General features: G+C 49.6%; 6 protein-coding genes across 6 annotated transcripts; 3 read left to right on the top strand and 3 right to left on the bottom strand.

The window, feature by feature from the left end:
• Nucleotides 1–125: 125 nt before the first annotated feature.
• P153DRAFT_194207 (uncharacterized protein) lies at nucleotides 126–1796 on the bottom strand. The gene is made up of 3 exons (XM_033662451.1): nucleotides 1748–1796; nucleotides 1510–1697; nucleotides 126–1449 (listed from the first exon to the last, which is right to left on the bottom strand). The coding sequence occupies exon 3, from the start codon at nucleotides 1377–1379 to the stop codon at nucleotides 504–506; it is 876 nt and encodes a 291-aa protein (XP_033525769.1). The 5' UTR covers nucleotides 1380–1449; nucleotides 1510–1697; nucleotides 1748–1796; the 3' UTR covers nucleotides 126–503.
• A 2777-nt stretch (nucleotides 1797–4573) lies between these two features.
• Nucleotides 4574–6441, top strand: P153DRAFT_355181 (uncharacterized protein; the record flags this gene model as incomplete). The annotated part of the gene is made up of 3 exons (XM_033666559.1): nucleotides 4574–5763; nucleotides 5812–5945; nucleotides 6278–6441. The coding sequence occupies 3 exons, from the start codon at nucleotides 4574–4576 to the stop codon at nucleotides 6439–6441; spliced, it is 1488 nt and encodes a 495-aa protein (XP_033525770.1).
• A 2656-nt stretch (nucleotides 6442–9097) lies between these two features.
• P153DRAFT_383495 (uncharacterized protein) lies at nucleotides 9098–10736 on the top strand (the record flags this gene model as incomplete). Its single annotated transcript, XM_033670240.1, has 2 exons — nucleotides 9098–10254; nucleotides 10307–10736. The coding sequence occupies 2 exons, from the start codon at nucleotides 9098–9100 to the stop codon at nucleotides 10734–10736; spliced, it is 1587 nt and encodes a 528-aa protein (XP_033525771.1).
• Nucleotides 10737–13686: 2950 nt separating this feature from the next.
• On the bottom strand, nucleotides 13687–16033 carry P153DRAFT_311713 (uncharacterized protein). The gene has a single exon (XM_033664816.1). The coding sequence runs from the start codon at nucleotides 15727–15729 to the stop codon at nucleotides 13873–13875; it is 1857 nt and encodes a 618-aa protein (XP_033525772.1). The 5' UTR covers nucleotides 15730–16033; the 3' UTR covers nucleotides 13687–13872.
• A 519-nt stretch (nucleotides 16034–16552) lies between these two features.
• P153DRAFT_311716 (amidase signature enzyme) lies at nucleotides 16553–18879 on the top strand. The gene is made up of 2 exons (XM_033664817.1): nucleotides 16553–16708; nucleotides 16765–18879. Exons 1-2 carry the CDS (start codon nucleotides 16622–16624, stop codon nucleotides 18784–18786), a joined length of 2109 nt encoding a protein of 702 aa, XP_033525773.1. The 5' UTR covers nucleotides 16553–16621; the 3' UTR covers nucleotides 18787–18879.
• Nucleotides 18880–19984: 1105 nt separating this feature from the next.
• On the bottom strand, nucleotides 19985–20729 carry P153DRAFT_364978 (uncharacterized protein). The gene is made up of 3 exons (XM_033667723.1): nucleotides 20647–20729; nucleotides 20255–20567; nucleotides 19985–20198 (listed from the first exon to the last, which is right to left on the bottom strand). The coding sequence occupies exons 2-3, from the start codon at nucleotides 20544–20546 to the stop codon at nucleotides 20161–20163; spliced, it is 330 nt and encodes a 109-aa protein (XP_033525774.1). The 5' UTR covers nucleotides 20547–20567; nucleotides 20647–20729; the 3' UTR covers nucleotides 19985–20160.
• Nucleotides 20730–22374: the final 1645 nt, after the last annotated feature.

The following is a 22374-nucleotide window of genomic DNA, read 5'->3' on the forward strand; positions in this document are numbered from 1 at the left end:
CGGAACCTTGGAGCATGTGGTATACAGATGCGAACACGTCATAGGCGGTTACTCCTGGTTCTTGAGGTCTTTCTATCGGCCCTTATCGCACTTAGCGGATGGAAGATAACTCAGCGGATTTGGAGTGATCGACAAAAACAAGATGTCGGTGAATAAACTTCTTAGCTGTCCCCTGATTGTATTAGCAAGCACTGGTAATGCTGTTATGAGTAAAACTTATTCTTCGGGCCCTGATCTGTTTAATCAGGATGACTACAAAAGGCAATCAATCTCTTACTTAGGACAAATGATTCCTAGCTGAGCCTCATGTATGCCTCAGGAAGGTTGATCATGCCTTTATTGATATACATGTCTTGAATGGGTTGGTAGTGATAACTTTGCTTCATTGGGGTTTCTCCTATGCCTGGAAGTGTCTAGGCTGCAATAAATGTGTCACAACCTATAAGTTTCTTCGACGCATTCCTCCCACAATGCCTGTTAAACCATTGGACAACTTTGCTCGTTTAGTTGGAACCAGGTCCGACACCAAGCGCTTCCATATCGTCGATAAGTAACGGGGGATCATGACAACCGCCGATCCCCGGATCTCGAAAGCTCCAATCCAAATTCTTGAGATCCGGACACTCAGCCTTGCAGCGGCACCATTTGCCTCCAAGGCTCCTGATCATGTCGCAGCGCTCTTCCATATCCATTGCGTTGTAGTACCTGGTGAGAGAGGTCTCTCCCCTTTCCTCGGCTTGTACGATTGGGATATAGCATACAACCATTGCAGTCTCTGGCCATGCGATAAGGTAGTGGTTCTTGATGTCTGGCCTGAAGCAATCCTCCAGCGTGTCGCACGTAAACTGCTCCTTGCCTAAATGCTCCCTCTCTCCGAAAGTGGCAGGCAATTTCCACCACTCAGGACCCGTCATCTTTAGTTTCGTGCAAAACTCGTCCTCTGCAGTCTGGTTGAACTGTCTAGGCGTATCTTCGATACGGGATAGACCTAGAAAGTTTAGGTCGACAAGATCGGCATGCTTGATCCAAATACCACCTGAGCTGGGCCAGCATGCCACACGTGCCCCATACTTCACTAAACTCGATCGAGATACTGGCTCTGCAGATGTTGCTCCAGGTTTGGCTCGCCATGCACCGTAGAACAATGGTGTGCCGTCAACATCGAACCATGTTGCATCGTCGAGAAGCACATCTTGATGTGAATCGGATGCAGCCTGATGTGAGATGCGCTTGACGCTTCGTTCTGAATGCGGGTTCTGCCGTGGATTGGAATCTGGTTGAAAGACCTTCCAGATATCCCATGAGAAGCTTGAAGCAAGCGGTAAGAACAACAGATTGAAACAGAAGAAAGGTATATGGAAGCTAGGTTTACTTTTCATATTCAGTATCGATATGGGTGCTGAGCAAGACTGAAGACGAAGTTCTGGGTACTACTAAATGATACGGATACTTTGCGCTGTTGCATGAGTAAGTGATATTTGAAAAGTTAGGCAGCATAGGGTGACGTACATATCGATAGGATTGATCTCCAAACTCTATCACATCAATGCTACCCTCTCGACTCTTTTGCACCGAACACACGTTTCGAATTTGATCAGATTTATCGCGATATTTGCTTGACGTCGTCTTGGATCTGTCGTCTCGGGACGAGAATTCGACTCGTCAAAAGCCTATACTATGTCATAGCGTGAACCGCTCTACACTGTTTAGGAGTCGGTTGGTCCTATCGGGGCTCTAACGCTCTAACCGGACAAGATTATTGGACTAACAGTAATGCAGTCAACATAACTAAGTACGCGTCTCTCGAATCATTATTCAATTTCGATCGGGCCGTTCCCTTGACGTTACCGTAAAACTCCTGCTCAATGGATTAACGCTAGCAGGTGAGGGCTGAGGCTCAACACGGGTGCTAAACTCAGTACAGGTTGAGGGCCCCAATTTTCGCCAGTTTTCCCCGCACACTACCGTTCATTGAGCCAATCAAAGATACTTGATCTATCTTCAGCCTCTGACCCCCCCTGCTAGCGTTAATTCATCGAGCAGGAGTTCTACGGTACGCAACGCCCTCGGATCATCATTCAGAATTCGACATGCCAAGATGCCACACTTGTGGGTTTACGATGTCTGTTTGAAGTCGCCTTATGTGGCGTTGGCATCAGCTGAGAAGTCGTGTTCCTCATGCACGGAAAGCACCAACGGTCTAACGTCATTCGACAATTGGCAACTTGATATTGTAAATCGGGTGCTTTGATAATTACTACATACTGTATCAAGGCAGAGCTGACGTTCAGTAATAATACCGAGCCTGTGCGGGGTCAAGCTTCTCTATGACCAAGGCTCGACCTGAATGGGGGCGGTTGCGGTAGCCGCCGTACTCCCAATGTGGACCGGATAAGCGAAGCTGCGAGCTGGTTGCTCAACCGAATCTAGCAAGAGTCTTCCTATGGATACGCATGATCAATTGTCGCTTGCATTGTGGCGATGGGTGAAGTCCGCATGTTGGCTGTTTGGATTGACACTGGCGGGGGACGGAGAGGCTGAAGATAACCCAAGTCTCTTTAACTGGCTGGATCCGAATCTTTTAACCTTTCCAGGCTTCGTGGCCGGGCTGAAAACTTAGATCTCCTCCGCAAGTAGTGGGCTTCTGGTTGAAAGTAGTGCATGCTAACTTTGCTTGCATGAAACTAGGGATGCAGCTTTACTATATCTTCTACACACCAACACACAGTACGACATACAGGCTCTAGCGCTGCCGTGGAAGTCTCATGCGAACGCGGCCAGTTATCCTGTTTCAGCAACCAGTGGTTGTTCTTTGGCGTAAGTGGGAACAAAACCTGCATATTTGTGCCGGACCATATGCTGTGTCTTGGATGGCCATTCCAGGTCAATCATTACTCAGTAGGCCGATGCTTGATAGGATCATATTGTTCCATTATAGATTATGTAGAAGTCCCTCCCAAGTCTTGCCTAGATAGCGCAAATTTCTGGACAAAACCAAGAGCAAACGTTCTGAGTTTGAGCATGAAGGTTTTATCTCGTGTGTAGTCATGCCGGAACAATGGTGGAGTATAGCGTTGGTCGTTTCTGTGTGCCGTGTCTGGAAGCGCCGCGGTGGGCCCCCCCTTGCCGCTTGCATTGCAGATTTTGCGTTCATCCTAGCCATGATGGAGGTGGGAGGGTGTGCTACAAGCATCATGGATGCATATGCAGATTCCCTGATTGACAGTGGCAGATGACAGATGGTAGATGATCGTAAGGATGGTGGAGAATCTCCTGGGTGTGGATATAGATCGCCCAGGTGTGCTGCTCATAGTAATCTGCTTCGTTTGTCGTTCGACTGTCGTGTTCAGACGTTCGTTATATGTCTAGTCCATGTTTTCGACGCGTAGTTTATTATCTTCAGCTGTTCTTCTCTCCGCCGACGGTTGACTTTGTTCACGCGTACTCGAGCACTATAGTCTAAGTACTGTGTAATTTCCTCAGGTAGACAGCTTACTGGAGAAGAAATCTTCAGAACTCCGCATCGCCTCTTTGCGACTTATATTGTCTGCAATATCGTCTCGGCTGCAGTCTTTCTCGCTCGTACAGCTGCGATATCATACGTCACTGCGAGTATGACCGGCCAGGTTTTCATACCCGAGCTTGGAGCTATAGCATGAAAGCAGACAATCGAGGAGATGCGGCATGGCATCTGCAAATCTCATCGGATACCTCCTCACTGACACGTACGTTCGACATTGGCCTAGTAGATTAAGTAATCATGCAACGCTACGATGTGTGCAGAGCGGCTTAACGGCTTTTCGTAGACCCGTCCTACACCGGCGACTTACTTCGGACCATCATTCGCCTGATGGCATGGAGTCCTTCACGAACAACCACTGCTCCGCCACACTGCATGGTGCACACCGCTTTCCAGATCGCAGTGTACCTGTTGTTCGCTGTCACCCCATCCGCTCGTCGTGCGCATTGTGTCGACTCAAGTCTTATTCCAAAGACCTCGATGTATCCACCCTCGTCCAGCATCTGTCCACGTCACGAGCGCTTATCGACAGCGACCAGACAGCATCTTAGTGAGATAAATCGGAGAGTCCTATGGTAATCGCTCGAGCAAAGGACCAGAGAACAAAGGTGCGTGGTTCGTCATCGTTGTTTGACCATCACAAGTGCTCAAATACCCAGTGCATCCGACTCTTGAACGGCTGCTACATTCCACGACAAACGGCATTCGTTAAGGCTTGTGATTCAGGTTCACCACGCCGCCTTCTTCCCTGCGACGGATACTTTCCCGTCAGCGCTCGCAAAGCTGTACGGATAGACCCAAGTTGAGGTCTCCGTTCCCACCACCAACCGCGACCCCCTCCCACATACCCTGTCACAATCGAAGGCCTGTACCTCCGTTTCTTGTTCAGTATCGACCGAGCTAGTTGTATATTCTTCTGTCGATCTTGCTGTCGCTGAGCGTTACGACACATCGCCAGTGGTAGTGTCGCGGCTCTTGAGCCATCTGAAGAAGAGCGTCGGAGAAGAGAAGTCGACCATAAGAACTAAGATTTACCCTTCAACCCTCGCCAGCATGTCTGGATGGTATGGCAACTATCAGGGCTCGTACGGAAGCGAGGGCCACTCTGCATATTTATCAACTGAGGATGATGCAGAAGCTACCTGGAACTTACGACACATCGAAGAGGATAGCGCACTTCACTCCCTCGAAGGCTCCGAAGGCTCTCCGCAGCAAGCCTGGGATAGAGCCTCTGCTGCCTACAGCTCGATTCTTGATTCGACTTTATATGCGGCGGCTTCTGCCGGGCAACCTCTACAGCACGAGCAAGGATACCAGCATCCTGACTCGGATACCCATAGTCATTTGTCATTTGTCGAGCTGGTTCCAGTCTCCAGTTATGGATATGGATACGACCATCAGCACCAATTTGAGTTTACAACCCAGCCTGAACTCGTCGAGTATGTTGATGACGGCGACAACGAATACACAAACCTCAACCGGGGCGGGACAGCGTCATCGTCATCGAACTGGCAACGTCTAGGTGGTAATAGCCAGAATGTTTATGCGCAAGCACCCACCTCAAGCATTCCGTACCGCAGCCAAAACCACCCCGAAGGCTTTGGCGGAGGGTCGTCGCAAAACAATGTTGATCTTGTTACTGTACACAGTCAATATTTGTCCGTAGATGGCAGCGCCTTTCCCAATACCCAAGAAATGCACCATTCCGATGTATACTCAAGCTCGTCACTTGAACTTCAACCACATCACTACGACAACCCACCTCTTGTTGGATATACATCAATGCCAACCACCAATAGTACATTAATGGGCCGGTATGAAGAGCCCTGGTCGACGGAGAACACACGACAAGGAGAGCCCCCAATGCTTTCGGGCATTGAACGGATTCCATTTGAACCTCAGATAGACCTCTCCGATACCACTGAATCCATAATGCGCAGTTACGATGCCGGCTTGATATCCAGTGTGGACACAACGAATTCTCAAACGTCTTTTTATTCGGACATTGAAGAGCTGATAAAGAGTGTCGAGACTGTCCGGTCAACACACCCGTATCGTGACATGTCGCAGTCACAATCGCAGCCTACAAACCTGTCCGGGGATCTCTCAGCACAGACTCCAACAGACGTCGAGGCACGTCTCCAAAGGCCGTTGGAGATAGAATACCAGATGTCGCTCCTAGAAGGGACACCGCCCCCATTGTCAGACAATCTTTTCGAATCGAATATTGATCAGTCGAACTTGTGAGTGCTGTTTTCTATGGTTGTTTGTTGCATAGCTAATCACAACAGATCGTTTGACAACGCTGAATGTCTCTCTCTTCCTGGACGCCAAGGTCCCAGCTCTGAACCAGCCTCATCTTCGGCGCCGACCGTCATCCGATGCGACAAGGATGATTGTCGCATCAAGTTCAGCGGCCGATATCGTAAGGGAAATTTAGCACGCCACAAGCGCCTCAAGCATAAGGATCAGGGGCCTGTAGTTTATCGATGTGAAGATCATGAATGCTCATCAGCATTCCGGCGACAAGATGCACGTCTTAAACACTACAGACGTCATCATACGTACCTTTTACGTCCTCATGAGCCTGAACAACAAGACCATACTCTCAGGAGCGTTTCCGGTTGGACCAGTAGACATTTCGATAGCCAGTCCGGCTGAGGCGCCTTCCTTACCCCCAGTCTGGTAACACGTCCGCCAGTTTAGTTTTCCAGAACGAAGATAGTGACGTATCACGCTCTTCTTTTTTTGTCTCAGGCGTACATAGCAGTAGTTTCGGCGCCCTGGCACGAATCGTTCTTGCAACGAAGGTTCCTCTTTTCATGCACAACCCCCTGTACCGCAACGGCTCGCCCTCTTCGTTACTGCAAACCATCTTAGTCTTTCACACTTCATCGGAAGTTAGAGAAGGATGTGTCTGACAATAAACTCTTGTCTGTCCACTGTTGTTTGTCTCTTGCATTTCCTAGAACCTGACATAGCCAGACGTTGTTAGGATATTTTCCTGACATTGGGGCATACGCTGAGTGTTGGACGGTTCTGTCACGTTATAGTTCGCGGCCACAAGGTTATGATTTTCGTACTGTTAGGCAGAGTCTGTCATGCAAGCGATCGGTAGCTTGCAGGCACAATGATATATGTGGTAGTAGAGAGATTCGCCAATGTATGTCTAAGTCGCATGTCTTTCTCTGCTAGGACAGATCCTAGATGACTTGATTCTACTGCTGTGTATATGGCCGTTTATATTCCTGCCGCATCTTGTTCAGACCCGATGCCCTCTCCTGTGACTACAGATTTACTGCCTTGAAAGATTACTATTCAGTCTCAGAGTCGAGGAGAGGTGATGTGGAACATCTAGGGATAACCAAGTCATGCGCGCGGTTGACGAACACCACCATATCCAGTTACGAGGCGACACTCGAAGGCATGAGTCGCCGGGATTGTAGTTCTCGATGATGCGGCTGTGAAATTGCGGGGTCTTAGCCTTACGTTGTTCATAGATGTGTATTGGGATTGGTGTGGGGCTACACCGAAAAGGGTGTTTAGCCGCTGCAAGTTGATGCAAGGTGGTATCGAAGGCGCCCGCCACACTCGAATGTTGAGTTCGCCCATGACAAGTGCCGTGGATTCTAAGAAAGCTGAAGATCCATTGCTACCTGGGAAATTTGATATGGTTTTGCCTTTTTCGGATTGAATCGAGCTGTTGATTCAGAGCACACCCGTTGGATGGAAGCTGTGCCCGCAAAACAGGCGATCTCTAGTCAATCTTCTTCTGTTTCAGTTCACGTCGTCCGTCGGCATTACCTGCATCTGCAGATTGCGCAACACCATGACAATGCTTTTCGGGCGCAAACCCTTCCAGGGACAACCGAAGATGGCGTGTATCTCGTTTCCAGCCAACGACAAAGTGGATTAGAATGGCCTCAAAGCTGCTTCTGATCATAAACCAATGCTCACAGTGGTCGGCCCGGTGTGCACTAGCTGGTGCAATGCGGGCGCTTGTATGTGGTGCCGCAGTTCGCAGCTGTCATGTATATGATGGTAACCGAGTATGACGCCCGATAGATCAATATCCAAATACTACACTTAGAAGAGCGAGAGAAAGAAGATGCAAACAGTGGGCGACGAAGTTGCAAACGCTGTGGAATCCAGATGAAACATCCGTTGGTTGCTGACTCGCGCCTGAGGCCGAAGAAGGGATGGTATGTGGCTTGCTCTCTTGCGATCTACCCTGCTGCCTTTCCTTGGGGTGGGTAACCTAAGGCGAGGAGGGACGGGCTCACGGAAAGTCGAATCTCTGCTGAGAGAACGTGTCGGTCTTCCTGAGGCACTCCGTGCCACTACTCATGACCACGCGCAACGATGAAGCTAGGTTCATGAGAGAGTCTGCAAGGCTGCCCATGCTACGCTGTATCGCGCTGTGTTATTTCTCGTTAGAATATAATCCATGTCGAGCGGCTAGAACGTGCTTGATTTCTCCAAAGCCCCTCGGGATCAGTTTCGCTAGTTCTTTTCTCGCTGTGATTTGCCTTGTTTGTGGAACGCGGTTTTCTTGCCCCTCTTTCAGTCTCCACATCACTGGCAGACACGATCCAGCGGAGAATGGGCCCGCTGGATCTTCGTGGCGAGGCCTGGCCTATTGCCTGTATGTTAAAAGTAGGCAACTGAACATCATAGCTTACTGACAGGAAACGATAGGGTCCTTGGTATGACACACTCAAAGCTTCTTCGTTGAGTGTGCTTGGCAGTTCTCGTCTGTGGGTCTGTAGGTATCCAAGGGGATCGATCGCCCCCCGTTTGGCTTTCAAGCATCATGAGCAAGCGCATCAGTCCCCCGTCCAAAAATGGGATCATTCCGACAACAGGGGCTATACTGCTAATATTCAATATTGTCTCGGCCAACATCTCTGTCAACCGGTTTGAAGGTATCCGCACAATTGATCGGTCGTGTCGATCGTATCGCATCTCAGAAGCTCTGGTGTTGTTGATGCCAATTCGACAATCGCTCATCTGCCATACCCCGTACGCTTGAGCCAGCAGCTACTGTAACGGAGTGAGGCGGAGTCAGGCATCGTGGTGCCGGTGCTTTGCAAGTGCGCTAACCCCCAGGTATGTCGTGACTTTTGACCGCCTCAAGGTCGAACGTAGTTCAGCGTGGTCTGTTGCGTAACGCTTCTCCAAAACAGCGCAGGCAGAATTTTCTCGGAGTGATCTAATCCCGATTCGAGCTCGAAGTCGTCGAAGCCGTTTCATGTCCGCAGTCATCGAGCGACACATGCTTCCGTACGAGGCTAACTAGCACGCTAAGCCATCGCTCTTCTGCATAAGGGTATGCATTTCTTGTTCCACGACCCCCGACTATTCCTTCGGCACACCGTAACGCCAGTGTCTTTTACTCTCATCGAGATAGTGTCCCTGCACTTTTGGTTTATCCCTGTCGACCAATACGATCACAGTTCCAGAGGTGTCCTGCATACGGAACCGGATTCCATCCCAACTCTTGACCGCTCATTCCGGCTCTTTCGTGGCATTTCTTTTTCAGACTAAGGTGTCCCTTCGCAACGTATTGCTGTTAGCATGGCAGGTCGCAATAGGCCCCCTCCTAGTGGAGAGAAACATCAACCTTACACGTACCCAACCTTCAACGAAGCCGAGCCACGCAGCCAGGGCAGCGGTAGCGCCGATAGTCGACGTCAGTCGCAACAAGTACATGGCGGGCCCTTTTGCCACCCTCAATCTATGCCACAACAGACCTGGCAAAAACTGCACAACGGAGATTATGCGACCGATCGTGATCCTTTCGGTGTATCCCCCTCGTATGCCATGCACGAGGCCTATCTCGGAAACATGCACTCGAAACACCAACAACCAGGCGAGACAGACGGCGTTCATCAGCATCTCGGCTACTCACACAACCACCGGTCGTGGGCTGAAGTAACGTCTGCTCAGAACGTTGGGAATGTAGCCGATTCTGTATCGGATTGGGAGTTGGTGGATCATAACCCCCAATACGATCTTGCCACCGCCTCGGCATGGAGCCATGATGGTATGTTCCCATACAACGGCGGAAGACGATACGTTGGTACTGTCGACGGAGAACACAAAGGTGCGTTAAATGGGGCAAGTCCTTACGGAACGACTCAAGGCTCCGAGCGAGTGGGGTACACACATCCGAGTTTGGATCACTATGAACCGTATACCAATCAGTCGCGGTCGACTCTTGACTTGGAACCGCCATGTGCCGAACAAAAGCCCTCGATTCTGGGTCCAGAACGCCTTGATGTGTTCGATGCATTGCCCATAACCGCGGCAGAGCTTTCTTGGTCTGGCTTGAATATGCGTGGCGACTATATTGCGACAACGACGGAGCCTTGCATTGGCATGACGGGGAACCAACTTGAGGAGATAGAGGGATACCGGTCAACGAAGCAAGCTAGCGCTGGCTCCTCGACGTCTTTCCATTCTTTTGACATGAGCGTGGACACTTCCTTGACGTCATTCACTCAAGAAGTGAACGACATACGGGAAACAAACGGAATGACGGACAGCATGCTGACTATCCGCCCGAGTGACCCGCCCCAGGGAGAACACACGCAGAACTCCAACTATGTCTTCGAACGGAGACAGCCCCTAGGGTTGGGGAATCAGGGGCCATTCAGATTGACCGTGGAATGTGAGACTCCGTCGCCGGATAAGGATAATCAATCCCACATACTCGTTGGTTCAGCATCCTCGTAAGTTCGGTACAAACCTCACCCTCACCCAGGGCAAAACTGACCTAAATAGATTATGCAGTGATTGGCAACACCTTTCCGTCGAATCGACACATCCTTCGAGCTCCGACACCACATCAACCGCGAGCGCATCTTCCCTCTCCACCTCGAATGTACTATATTGCGATGAACCTGGGTGCGATAAAGAGTTTCATGGAGAACACCGTAAAGGAAACAGAGGCCGACATAGGCGGCAGAAACACCAGAAAACTGGGGCCAAGACATATTCTTGCGAAGTGAAATCTTGTGCGCAGGTGTTTCAACGATCAGACGCCCTTCTGAACCATTGCAGGAAAGACCATCCTGAGATTAAAAAACGTCCAGCTCAGCGTCGAACTCCACGCAAGTCCGAAGGAGCCGAGCCCCCGCAGGTTCCTTTGGTCACGCCACAGAACCACAGTCAACAAGACCAGGCTCTCATGGGCATGTCCAGTTGGATGTAGCATGGCCACCATAGCTGAACAACCACATCTCGTCGACGTTTGAGGTGTCGCTTCAATGAGAAAACCATCGCTCCTTGTTGTGGGACATTCCTTCGCTTCCACCTTTTCATCTGCTCAAACATCGTTTGCTCAAGTATCTCAATTTGGGACCTTGTCGTTGGAGCTTCTCTCGTGTCGAATTTCCATTACTGTTGAAACGAGGCAACGATAAGATGTATTGTTGAGGCTGTCAACCGCTGTTTTTCTTTTCCCCGTCTTTGCACTTCTTTCATCATGATGACTTCCACATCTTGTATAGCCGACGGTTCGACATGATCTTTTGAGACTTTCAATACACCGGTCGGGGATTTGCGATAGGGCTCTGGCTGTCGATTTGGCGTTGTTGGTAGGATGTGTACGTGGATACACTTCGCAGCCAGGTTGTTTTGGTTTTCCAAGCTCGTTTGTGTGACGACTTTCGGCGAAAAGGCGGCAACACGGACAAGCGGCTGTAGGCAGCCGTGCCAGCACTCTTCCAATACAACCCAACAACTGTCGTCCTCGTTCGCATCGTGAACATCGTTAGGAAAGGTTGTTCGACGCCGCACAGAACGAAGGAGATCTCGCTAGCGCCGACTAGCGGTCGGGGCCGCCGTTCCGAGGGAAATTACTTATTGATTTATGGCGCCTATGACGGGACGATGCTACCGAACTCTCAAGTCAGCCGTAACGTGCTCACTACCATCCTGCCTAGGAAGATGGAAGATGACAGATATGGACACATTCGATGTGACGGGAAGAACGTTCAGGATTTAGATCACGACCGAGGAGAGCGGTAGTGTAACCAGAACGATAATCTTGTGTTGCGAAGAGAAACCGGCCCGTTCCAACTGTTTGTAGTCCGAGACTTTATCGAAACTCAAGAGACCTTGGCGTCGATCACCAGAGTGAAGCGACGTATGGCGAATGTAAATGGTGAAGCCGGGTAAAGACGTCCGTGTATTTCGAGCTGTACCACGCAATATCTGCGGCGTCGTTCCCAAGTGTGAGCAGGCTGGTTGGTGTTTCCCAATGGACATTTTGCCTCGCTTCTTACTCCCCGGATCATCATTCATGTGATACTCTTTCCTCGTGTTTGAAAGCCGTCCTAAAGCTAATGATTTGCCGAGATACCTTACATTGACCTCCGGGTCTGTGCATCCTGACGCGGCGACTCAGTCCCTGATTTGGCTAGCTCCCTTCAGGTATACTCACTGGTTGAGATCTTACTCAATGTACAGGCGGTGACTAAGTATATTCAAGGCGCAGATCGAGTCTGCCATACAGAACTCATATGCTACTCCTTACATCATTATGGGCTATCCCAAATAAGCAGGCACCCTCCGCAACTAGAGTGCATAAGATGGGTATCACTCACTGGATGAACCCCGTGGTCTCACGGGACCCTAGTCAATACAAAGACTCAGCCTCCAATCGCCACGACATCGAGTTTCTTCCAGAATTTCTTCTTCTCAAAAGGCGAAGCATTCGACTTGGTAATTGATGGCGACAATGACAAATTTTCTTTCTGTGTTCTCTTTCCATTCTTTGCGGTGCATGGTGTGTGGACGATTTACTTCGTTGGCGCCCATCTGAGTAATCTGTTCCATTGTACTGTCCAATTTGGTCTCTTCTTGAGCACCTGGGGTAGTAGCGTTTATATACGTGGTGGCCAAGCTCCAGTCCAACCAAGGCAGCTACGGTGGCGTTCTTGCTCTAGCGTTCTCATACATATCTGAATTTCATGGTGGCGTAGTGGCAACATGTTGGTATCCCTGGAAGAATAAGCCATTCGTCACTTGTAGGTACTTTTTAGGACACTCACAGATTGGTCATAACCGTCGTAGCCCACAGTCTCAACGAATTAAAGACAGGCACGCAACGAGGAGAAGGGCTTATACTTTCAGGGGGCATTACAATATTTGTTTTGTACATGTCCAATGGCTTCTTCTCATGAGCCCAGTCCTACCCCCTGGTTCAACAGATTACATCCGATAGGTAAAGCAAATACCGCCACTCTTGCCCCAGACGCGATTATACAGTCATAGATACGTACATACATTGTCATACATATGTCAGCATGAATCATGGGAGGCACTGGAGACCTACACAGTACAGGCATCACTTGTAGTCTCGAACGAGGCAAATGATTCGGGTCTTACAGCTCAAGTACCCTGCAGTATATCCTACAACTGCTGTTTATGGATACCTCAATTGTCATAGCGAAATAGTGAAACACGTCAACACAGGTTTCGAAGCAGCGTGTCAAACTCTGCACTGGTTTCTCCTGAAGATCAGCTTCGTACGCCACTGCAAGATAAAAGGAGATATTCAAATAACCTCTAGATGGCGTTCGCCTAAACTGCCCTTTGAAGCTCATTGAAGCGAGGAACCAATCATTGCGGCTGCAGATCCGAGCACAGCCACTGGCAACACTTCAGCTATTCGTATGAGTCGCCCTGCGCAGTCGCCACATGAAAATCTCAACATATGCAGAAATACCCATCGAGCACAATTGTGCAGCTTTGACAGGACGATGGCAGGGGGTTCAAGTCAGAGGCCTGTTGGCTTATGAGAAGTCACAACCTATCAAAACCGCTCATACGACTCAAGAGCTAACAAGTACGTCACACACTGACCCAATGTTCTTGATTTAAAACTCCGATGTTGGCACACTAGATATCGACACACCTTTGAGACGATAGACGTGAAATGGTTGTGAGATCGAATTGGATGAAACGTAGGAAAGCCGCAGTGATTACTGGAGAATCAACCAAACGATAAATATCCTAAGGAGTAAGCTATATATCATCTTTGTTTAAGATCTCGTTTACGTTGCTACATCAATATACAATAAGTGGAGTGGAGCTTGGTAGAACCTTAGCAAATGTACTTGAGTAGGATACGTTTTTGTAGAGTATGTTCTATTAGGCTTAATTGTAAGATACGTTCCATCAATAAGTTAGTTCTAATACTGATATAACAGAATTTACAGATTAGACAATAGAAACCGAAAGATATTTCCCAACAAGAGAGGCGTTTCCTACGTCTATATAGAGATTAGCTACCTAGAGCTGGGAAAACCTTTGCTCACAGTAACCGTCGGGGCTGTGCAGGTCTACCCCCACCAAGGAATATCCGTTTGCCGCAGCGTGTTAGTCCCGCAATGGATCTCCCCCCCGTTTGAGTGGTGACTGAGCCAATCGTCAATATACGTAACGTTCATGTTCGCTCTAGCATAAGCCGCCTCAACCAACGGCCTGAATACATCCTGGCCATTCACCATCGGTCCCCAAGGCTCCGGGCAGAGATACTCGTGGCCAATGATGATACCGTTAACGGCGGCCGGAAGGAATGCGCCCAACTGCCGCTCTCCCTCCTTCACGGGCCACCAGTAAACGTGCAGACCATCAGGTCTCACGAATTGCGGCCCGGCTGATTGATCTTCGAATAGCGCGGGAAGGAAAATCACGTCGCTGCGGTTGAGAGGGATCTCGGCGAGGAGTATGTCTAAGTTGGCGTCGAGATGTCTTTGCGCGTAGGCCTGATTCTCGGTGAACGTTGAATTCGCCAGAATCTCATTGACACTCATGGTCAGCCCGGCTTGCGAGGGCGGTTGAGCGTTGAGGGCTTCGGCTCTTGATGTGTTGAAACTGAGGACGGTGACATTGCCGTTACCAGTAGAATGCACACCATGCAGAACATCCAAAGCTATTCTAGTATCCGCGATAGCGATTGTCCATCCGAGCTCATTGTCATAAGGCAGGAATTGAACGATTTCGTCTACATGACCGACGAGCAGCCAACCCGTCTCAAGCACCAATGGCGTCTGTACTTCGTTACCGTACAAGAGGTCTCGAACTGGCTGTGATGGCAGCTGCTCCCAATGCTTGCCGAAGATGGTACGCCCAGCTGGATAGTTCACACCATGTTTAGACCGATGAGGAGGAATGGTTTCTAGATTTCCGTAGCTGTTGATGGTGTCGTATCCAAAGCCAGTTCCGGTTGCACTCCCTGGCTGGAAAGCGCCCACACCTGGGCCTCGCAACTGTTCGAAGATTTGGCGTCCGCCGGTACGCGTCGATTGCGCGGAACGTAGCATGACTCGAAGGGCAATGGGTCCGTTAGGTCCAGGCATGCTTACATATGCTGGCTCTAGGATGTCTTGGGCCCAGATATCCGACGATTGGTTGAATAGCAGTAAAGGGTTCTCGAGTCCGACTGCGCGGCGGGCGGCTTCAATCTGAGACACAAAGTCCAATTGGACAAGATCAGTCTCGTTCGCTCCAGTAGCCACAAGAGTCTCTACTCGCTGCAAAGGATGGTGAGTCAAGACTGGCGCTACCTTCATGGCGACGACATCTGTGGCCACCTTCGGAGCCGACGAATATGAGATGGCGTCAGTGACATCGAAGTGAACAGTCACATGGCCATTCCAGACATTCGTATCTTTGACGAACTCTCGGCCATCAATTCCAAGGACGAGGCCTGCACGTAGCTGTGTGGCATTGAAGTAGAGCTGACGATCGACGAGACGCCACGATTCAGTCGCATTGGGTTTGGCAGTGTCCTCGAGAGCAAAGATACGCGTCCTCTCATAGGCAGCGCGAGGAGTGACATAAACCTGGGCCGTGGCATTGTCTGAGATGTCTTGCAATGGTACTGTATAGAGAGGCGCAAGGTATTCAGGAGCGAGAAGGAGATGGCCAGACGCATCATTGCAATATGCCAGTTCGTCGTTGCTTAAAGGGTTCCCCACGCGATCGGCTATGGCACATCGCATGTGCTTGTCGCCAACATTAGGGAGAAAGATCGCACCGCGGGTGGCAGTCCAGAATGACTTCCCAGCAGAGTCGGATGTTCCGTTCAAGTCCACACGGCCGTCGCGGTTGGTATCAGCGCGGATGTCGGCGATGAACTGAGCGGCAATTGACCCAGCTTGCAAAGCTAGAGCCACAAGAAGCGGTTTGATCATGTCGAAGACTTGAGAGTTTGGGAACACCAGTGTTCGGAGTTGTTGAGACGGTAGCTTTAGTTCCTGGCTAGCCTCCTGGTGTGCTTGCTGTGTATTGTATATCTTGTCGGAAGCTACCTGTGCTCTTTATACGTAAATTCTCGCCTAAGGTTTCAGTATACTTGGGATATAAGATGTAAAACACCTTCCCTTTGCACCAAAAACTACCCGCTTGGCCCGGATAACGCGCTCCATTACCTTATCCTAGCGGCGTATGTTGTGATAGTGTGGCCGTTCGCCATTGCAAGGCTATCACATCACTGAGGTTTGGGGCGACGGCTAGGTTAGAGTGACTAAATTTCAATAGGATAGTGATGTCTCTGTGCATGCTATCTGTTTATTGCGGATTCCAATCACACTAAGCCAATAAGTTCACACGTGAGTTCACCGCCCACGCTCCCCACATATTTCTGCAGATGATGTCCCTATAAGGTAGAGCATCCAACATATCCTCCGCTATCGCTGTTGCAAATTGTGGGCCTTGAATTATTACCCCTCTCCCCACAAGGATTCAAGATAGGACTAACTAGAAATGCTTTGTTGCACAGTTACATAGCTTGATATTGTCAAGGATGCTTAGAGGCTTTGTAAACATACAAGACAGCGACGAGGTGCAAACTCAATGGCGTGACCACATTACTTATCAATCGTATGATAATTTTTGTTCCGCGCGCATGCTGTCCTCAGTATGTGTAATTGATTGTTGTCTTTGAGACATTACACACGATGCCCCACTTAGGGCTATCATGCTGCAGTACATAAGATCATTCTCTCAGGCGGTCCAGCGAGAAGCTACGCATGCGGTTCGGTGAGCTGAGTGGCATAGGCATTTTCGTTTCACCTCCACCTCATAATGGTTCTGATATCGAGCGAAACACTGCGAGGATGTTTTGTAGCATTACTCGTTTCGTTCGCCTCGGCAAACCCAGTGCAGCCGGCAGTAAGGAAGATAACTTCAACTTTGTATGGATTACGCGAACTGACCCATGCATCCAGGACATCAGCATTGTCGAAGCTACCGTGGAAGGATTGCAGAACGCATTGACCAGCGGTCGGATCAACGCGGTCCAGTTACTTGCAAAACACCTCCATCGGATCGCGCGATACTCACGTCGAGGACCACAGCTCAATGCCATTCCTGTTCTGAACCCATCATTGTTTGACGATGCGCAAGCCTCAGATGAATATCGTTCAAGCACGGCGGGAGAGACTCGCTCTCTTCTTGAGGGTATTCCCTTCACGGCGAAAGACAGCTATATGCTGGCCGGTGTCCCGGTGGCTGCCGGCTCCCCTGCATTTCAGAACTTGACTGCTAGTGTGGATGCCTTTACAATCAGCCGGATCAAGAAGGCTGGCGGCATAGCCATTGGGAAAACTAATATGCCTCCCATGGCCAACGGTGGTATGCAGCGAGGGCTGTACGGAAGAGCAGACAGTCCTTACAACAGGGATTTTCTTGCTGCTGCCATGGGGTCTGGCTCTTCCAATGGTTGCGGATCGTCTACTTCTGCGAGCATGGCAGTCTTCGGCTTAGCTGAAGAGACAGTGTCATCAGGGCGATCACCAGCATCCAACAATGGACTTGTTGCATACACTCCGTCCCGCGGTATTCTTTCCATGCGTGGTAATTGGCCTCTTCAGCCATCAGCCGATGTCGTGGTTCCGCATACCAGGACAGTCAAGGATATGTTGGCTTTGCTCGACATCCTCGTCGTCACGGATAACGACACCACGTCTGATTTCTGGCGAGGACAACCTTTCGTTACTCTTCCCCACGTTGAGAGCATCCGACCAGCATCTTACTTCGCGCTCGCTGACCCACATTCACTCAAAGGCAAGCGCATCGGAGTTCCTCGTATGTTTATCGGCGAGCACGACCCCGCAGCAGTGCCGGTTTACATTCGGGACTCAGTACGTGAGCTTTGGAATGACGCCCGCGCAACGTTAGAGTCTCTTGGTGCCACGGTGCAAGAAGTTGACTTCCCTGCTGTCACCAATTACGATGTCCCTCCAATTCAAAATGAGGTGGGAACCAAATGGCCCATTCCGAGCTACTTTAACGGCAGTAGTGGGCCCAACTACACTGAGATTGTTGCATACGCTTGGGATGACTTTCTGCACATGGTAAACGACACAACCAGTGTAACCAGGCTTGTCGACGTCGACCCAGATTTGATATTTCCACAGATCCCCGGCACTCTTCCTGATCGGTGGAGCAACACATTCAGCAACAGTTCCGGTAGCTACGACGGTTATGTTGCAGCCGCAGCGATTCGCGGCGGGAGGAGCATTTTCGACATGCCCGGTCTAGGCACCTACCTACACATGCTGGAGGATCGCCGCAAACGAGACCTGGAGGCATGGATGGACCAGCTCGGGCTTGATCTCGTGGTTTGGCCTTCTGCGGGTGACGTTGGCCCAGAAGATGCAGAAACAAACTCGACTGCTGCTGAGCTGGCATGGCGAAACGGTGTGGCGAGATCGAATGGCAACGCTGCGATCCGTCAGCTGGGTATTCCTACCGTCAGCGTCGTCATGGGCGTTATGAACGACACCCGTATGCCAGTAGACCTAACTTTTGCGTCGAAAGCATACCATGACAATGCGCTATTGAGCTATGGCTACGCATTTGAGCAAGCCCAAGGTAAACGCCCTGTCCCTTCGCGAACACCAACCTTGGATTCAGACATCATACATGGGAAAGTCTCGAAAAGAACACGCGCAAACACACAGGCGCCCAAGTTGCATGCTGAGGCTATGCGGGTCGACAAGAGCACTATCGTTGTCTCAGGCTATGTTTCACACAACACTTCGACCGAAGTCGAGGTCTTTGTAGACGGGATCAATGTTGGCTACGTCGCGCGTGGCAACAATGAGTGGAGCATTGAAACCGATGTGTCGCCATGGAAAGCGTCAGAATTCCCTCAAATCAATGACCCTGATCAGAGGCTGGCGATGATTGTGGTAGTAGCATCAGCGCTGAATGGAAGGTCAGACGGCAAACTGCTTTTTGCGTAGTCGGAGGCCCTTTAAACCATCTTTCTATATAGAGACAATGGAGACAACAACTCTTTGTTGCATTTATTCAAGATCATGGGATTCGTGTTGCAGCAGTAGATGTCGATGAATTCAACGAATGTGGCGTACTTCCCGTTGTAGCAGTTTCTATTAATTTCTCCTGAAGCCGAAAACACTTTCCGTCAGAATTCATGACTCGTCATTGCTGTAACGTAGTAGAAGGTCCTCAATCATAATCCATTTAATCAAGCCGACATGTGGCAAACCCTTCGGCACTAGCAGTTCGGTAAAAATCTTGATTCATAGATTTATCCAGAGGCGCACCAACATATACGTTAGCCACACCTGCCACACTTTTCGTGTGCAAGCTAGTTTGCCATAACAGCTACACAGGTTACGAGGGTCGAGTCGCCCTCGAACGATGCATGTGTGCTAGATCGAAGTCTCGATACCTTACGCTTGGCCATGCATGGGGGACTATCAACACTAGAATCATTCACGCCACGCGGTCCTCATAGACGATGCAATTTCATCGCGCTTGCCATCTCTCTTCCGTACAGGTGACAGGTCCGAATTGACAATAGAGTGATGCAGAAGCAATCACGTTGCAGTAAATGGAATAAAAGAAGATGTAACCGCGCAGGCAGTAAGTCAGAATTGAACCACGCGAAGCAGGAAATCGGGTATTAGGTGTATCTGTGTTCTGTATTCGGCCTCTTCCCAGGCCATCAGGATCTGTTTACAAGACGTATCCATCGTGCAGCTAAGTGCTTGTTGAAACGAGCAATACCACTACACCAACGCATGTCGCACACATGACCTCCCTTACTCCCCAAACGGCCAAAAACCAAACTCCATGGTAATCCCTGTAAATGAGACAAATTTTCGATGGCTCGCGGGCATAGGGTGAGCATAGCCCTCTTCCAGACCTATACCTACTTTCGTTCTCGAAGTGGTTCAGCCTGCATACCAGATAATCTCAACAAAGCGCAGCCTCGAAGACTTGTGCGTGTGATCAGACCATGTAGAAAGGTCGGAGGACTCAGCTAACAAGCCAGCGTTGTGCGCGTCGATCGTAAGAGTGCGATCGGGGAGAAACGACAGGCAATGAAGAACTGGCGATTGCTAGTGGTAGATGGCACTTCTAAATCGGAAGGCATGTTGATGGAATAAAGCGAGATTACAAAGCACAGTTTCGCAAGATGCAAGGAAGTATTTTGGCGGATGAAACAGACTAAATGTAGTCAAGTTGAATTGACTATCTAATTTCAGCGCTGTGCTCCACTCCGCTCCTTTCCTTTACCACACCTAACAAGACCATCCACCTAGCAGCGTCCTTTTCCATCGACTCTACTCCCAATCCCAACCTCGCTACTAAGTGATTGTAAGCTGGGCATGTGCATTGCCATCATCTATTCCCATCAATCAGCAAAGAAACAGGTCAGAGGAACAACGACAACCAACATACCGCAAGTAATAGACGTCCAAAGAAACCAATCGCTATGGTAGCTCTGCCAGTTGCTTGCCACCTGTCCGAGGCAGTCCTTGACAGCCTGGTTGCCGTTCGTAAGGCCGACACACATACGTCCCTGGCCGGTGGCTGTATAGCAACCGCCGTTGGCATTAATCAACGGAACAGCCGCTGCTGCGGGCGAATTCTTGTCGATCCAACGGCCGGCATCATTGTTGTGTACACAGTTGCAGGCGCTTGAACCGAGACTGAATAGGCCCACGGTGGTAAGGAGGGTGATGAGCTTCATGGTGGTGAGGTGATTCGAGGTCTATTAGGGTAGTAGTTAGTAAAACTGTTTTCATTTGGATTCTTGAAGTCAAAGTTATCTGGAAGTGTGACACTCTTACCTAGAGGCTGGTTCAAGGGCTCCTGGGGATGGGCACAACGGGACAGACAAGATGACAGGTTGAAGTTCCTCTACTAAGTGAGGAATTGAGTTGGTAGGCAATCAATCCAGGAGCAACGGGCAAGAATATATAGACGCAGCCCCCCGCTGAGGTAACCATCACACGATGCGTCATGTACTACCTCGTAAGCCTGAGAATCCATCACAACAACATCCTTGCATAATCGACCTGATTCACCCCCTTATGTTAGACATCCCATTGAGGTTACAGTCCCACAATAAGCTATGCACTGCTTACATGTAGATCTGCCTTGGAAGGCTGAAAATCTTTAATCCTAAGATTACTGCCTAATTCAGCCCCAACTCCTAGATCAGGCATCCTATTAAGTCAACAATCACACGATGTGTCACGTACTGCTCATATGCAAAACCGCCTCAAGCGCTCAAGAAATCCACCACAACAACCCTATTGCACGATGCCAGCTCGTTCACCCCAACAGCAGGTAACCAGTCCCCCATATCCCCACAAGAGCCGCTAGGTAGTCTCTCGCCCCGCAACGCAACACAACAGAACACCCAGCGCCATGCCAGACCTACTTACATACAGCTATCTTGATCAAGACAAACACAAACTATCCCAGCACCTTCTCCATCCCTACTACAACAACAAAACACCATCCTCTACCCAACACAACCCAACACAACATAACTTAACCAAAACCCCCTTTTCCCAAGGCAGCAATAAATCCCCAAAACCATCCATTCCATCCAATTACCCGTTTCAGCAAAGCGCGTTTCACACAAGACAAAAACCATAAGCAGTAGTAGCGAATAAAAACATCTACGCTACGAAAATCACACCTTGTATACATACCATGCCATGACATACCATATACACAACGGAACAACCTTCCTTCTGTGCGCAGTAAGCCCTACCACTTCCCCACCTCCCCGATTAAGTCAATGCTGTTTCTACTCCTGTCAGCTTACTACTTTCGTACCTAGGCCCTGCCAAGAGGAGGGGGCGGAGGGGGCGGTACGCGGGCTCGTATACCTAAACCTAAACCTTATTTCATCCGATCCGATCTGATCTGATCTGATCTAATAACGACTAGACAAGGATTTTAGGCGAAAGCAAATGTAACCTACCTGCGAGTAGGTAGTAGAATGAAGCCGAGCTTACTCTCCACTATTCTATTCTATCCTGTGAACTAGTAGGTACCTACACCAAACCTGCAGATTCTCAATTTCCAAGTTCTACAGAGCTTGCGCTACGTGATTCTACTAGCTGAAATCCGGGGGTTGTTCAGTGTAACCTACCTACCGGTTCATGGGATATCTAACTACGTACCGTATACCTACTAGTTTTGCTGGATACTACAGTGATGCTAGACAGGCGATGAACTAATGCGAGGCGTCTAGCGATTGGGCTAAGGGGGCTGTGCAGATTCTATTACTTATAGGCGGTCTTGCTTCGGCTTATTCTCTGTCTGGCATTCGATGGGTTGACTGAAGTTATACAGTAGTGGGAAGAAAGCAGAGAGAGAGAGCTACGCTACGTACTCTGTATTTAACTTTAACTACGTAGTTGCTTTGCTTTGCTTCGCTTTATCCCCCTGTCTAGTATTATATTACTGTAGTAGGTATCTAGTAAAACCTAATACACAGATCTAATACTGCCCCCCTTCCTCTCTTTCTCCCCTCTCTCCTCTCCTCTCCTCTCCTCTCC

The sequence above is a fragment of the Dothidotthia symphoricarpi genome (genome assembly GCF_010015815.1).
Source record: "Dothidotthia symphoricarpi CBS 119687 unplaced genomic scaffold P153scaffold_6, whole genome shotgun sequence".
NCBI lineage: Eukaryota > Fungi > Ascomycota > Dothideomycetes > Pleosporales > Dothidotthiaceae > Dothidotthia > Dothidotthia symphoricarpi.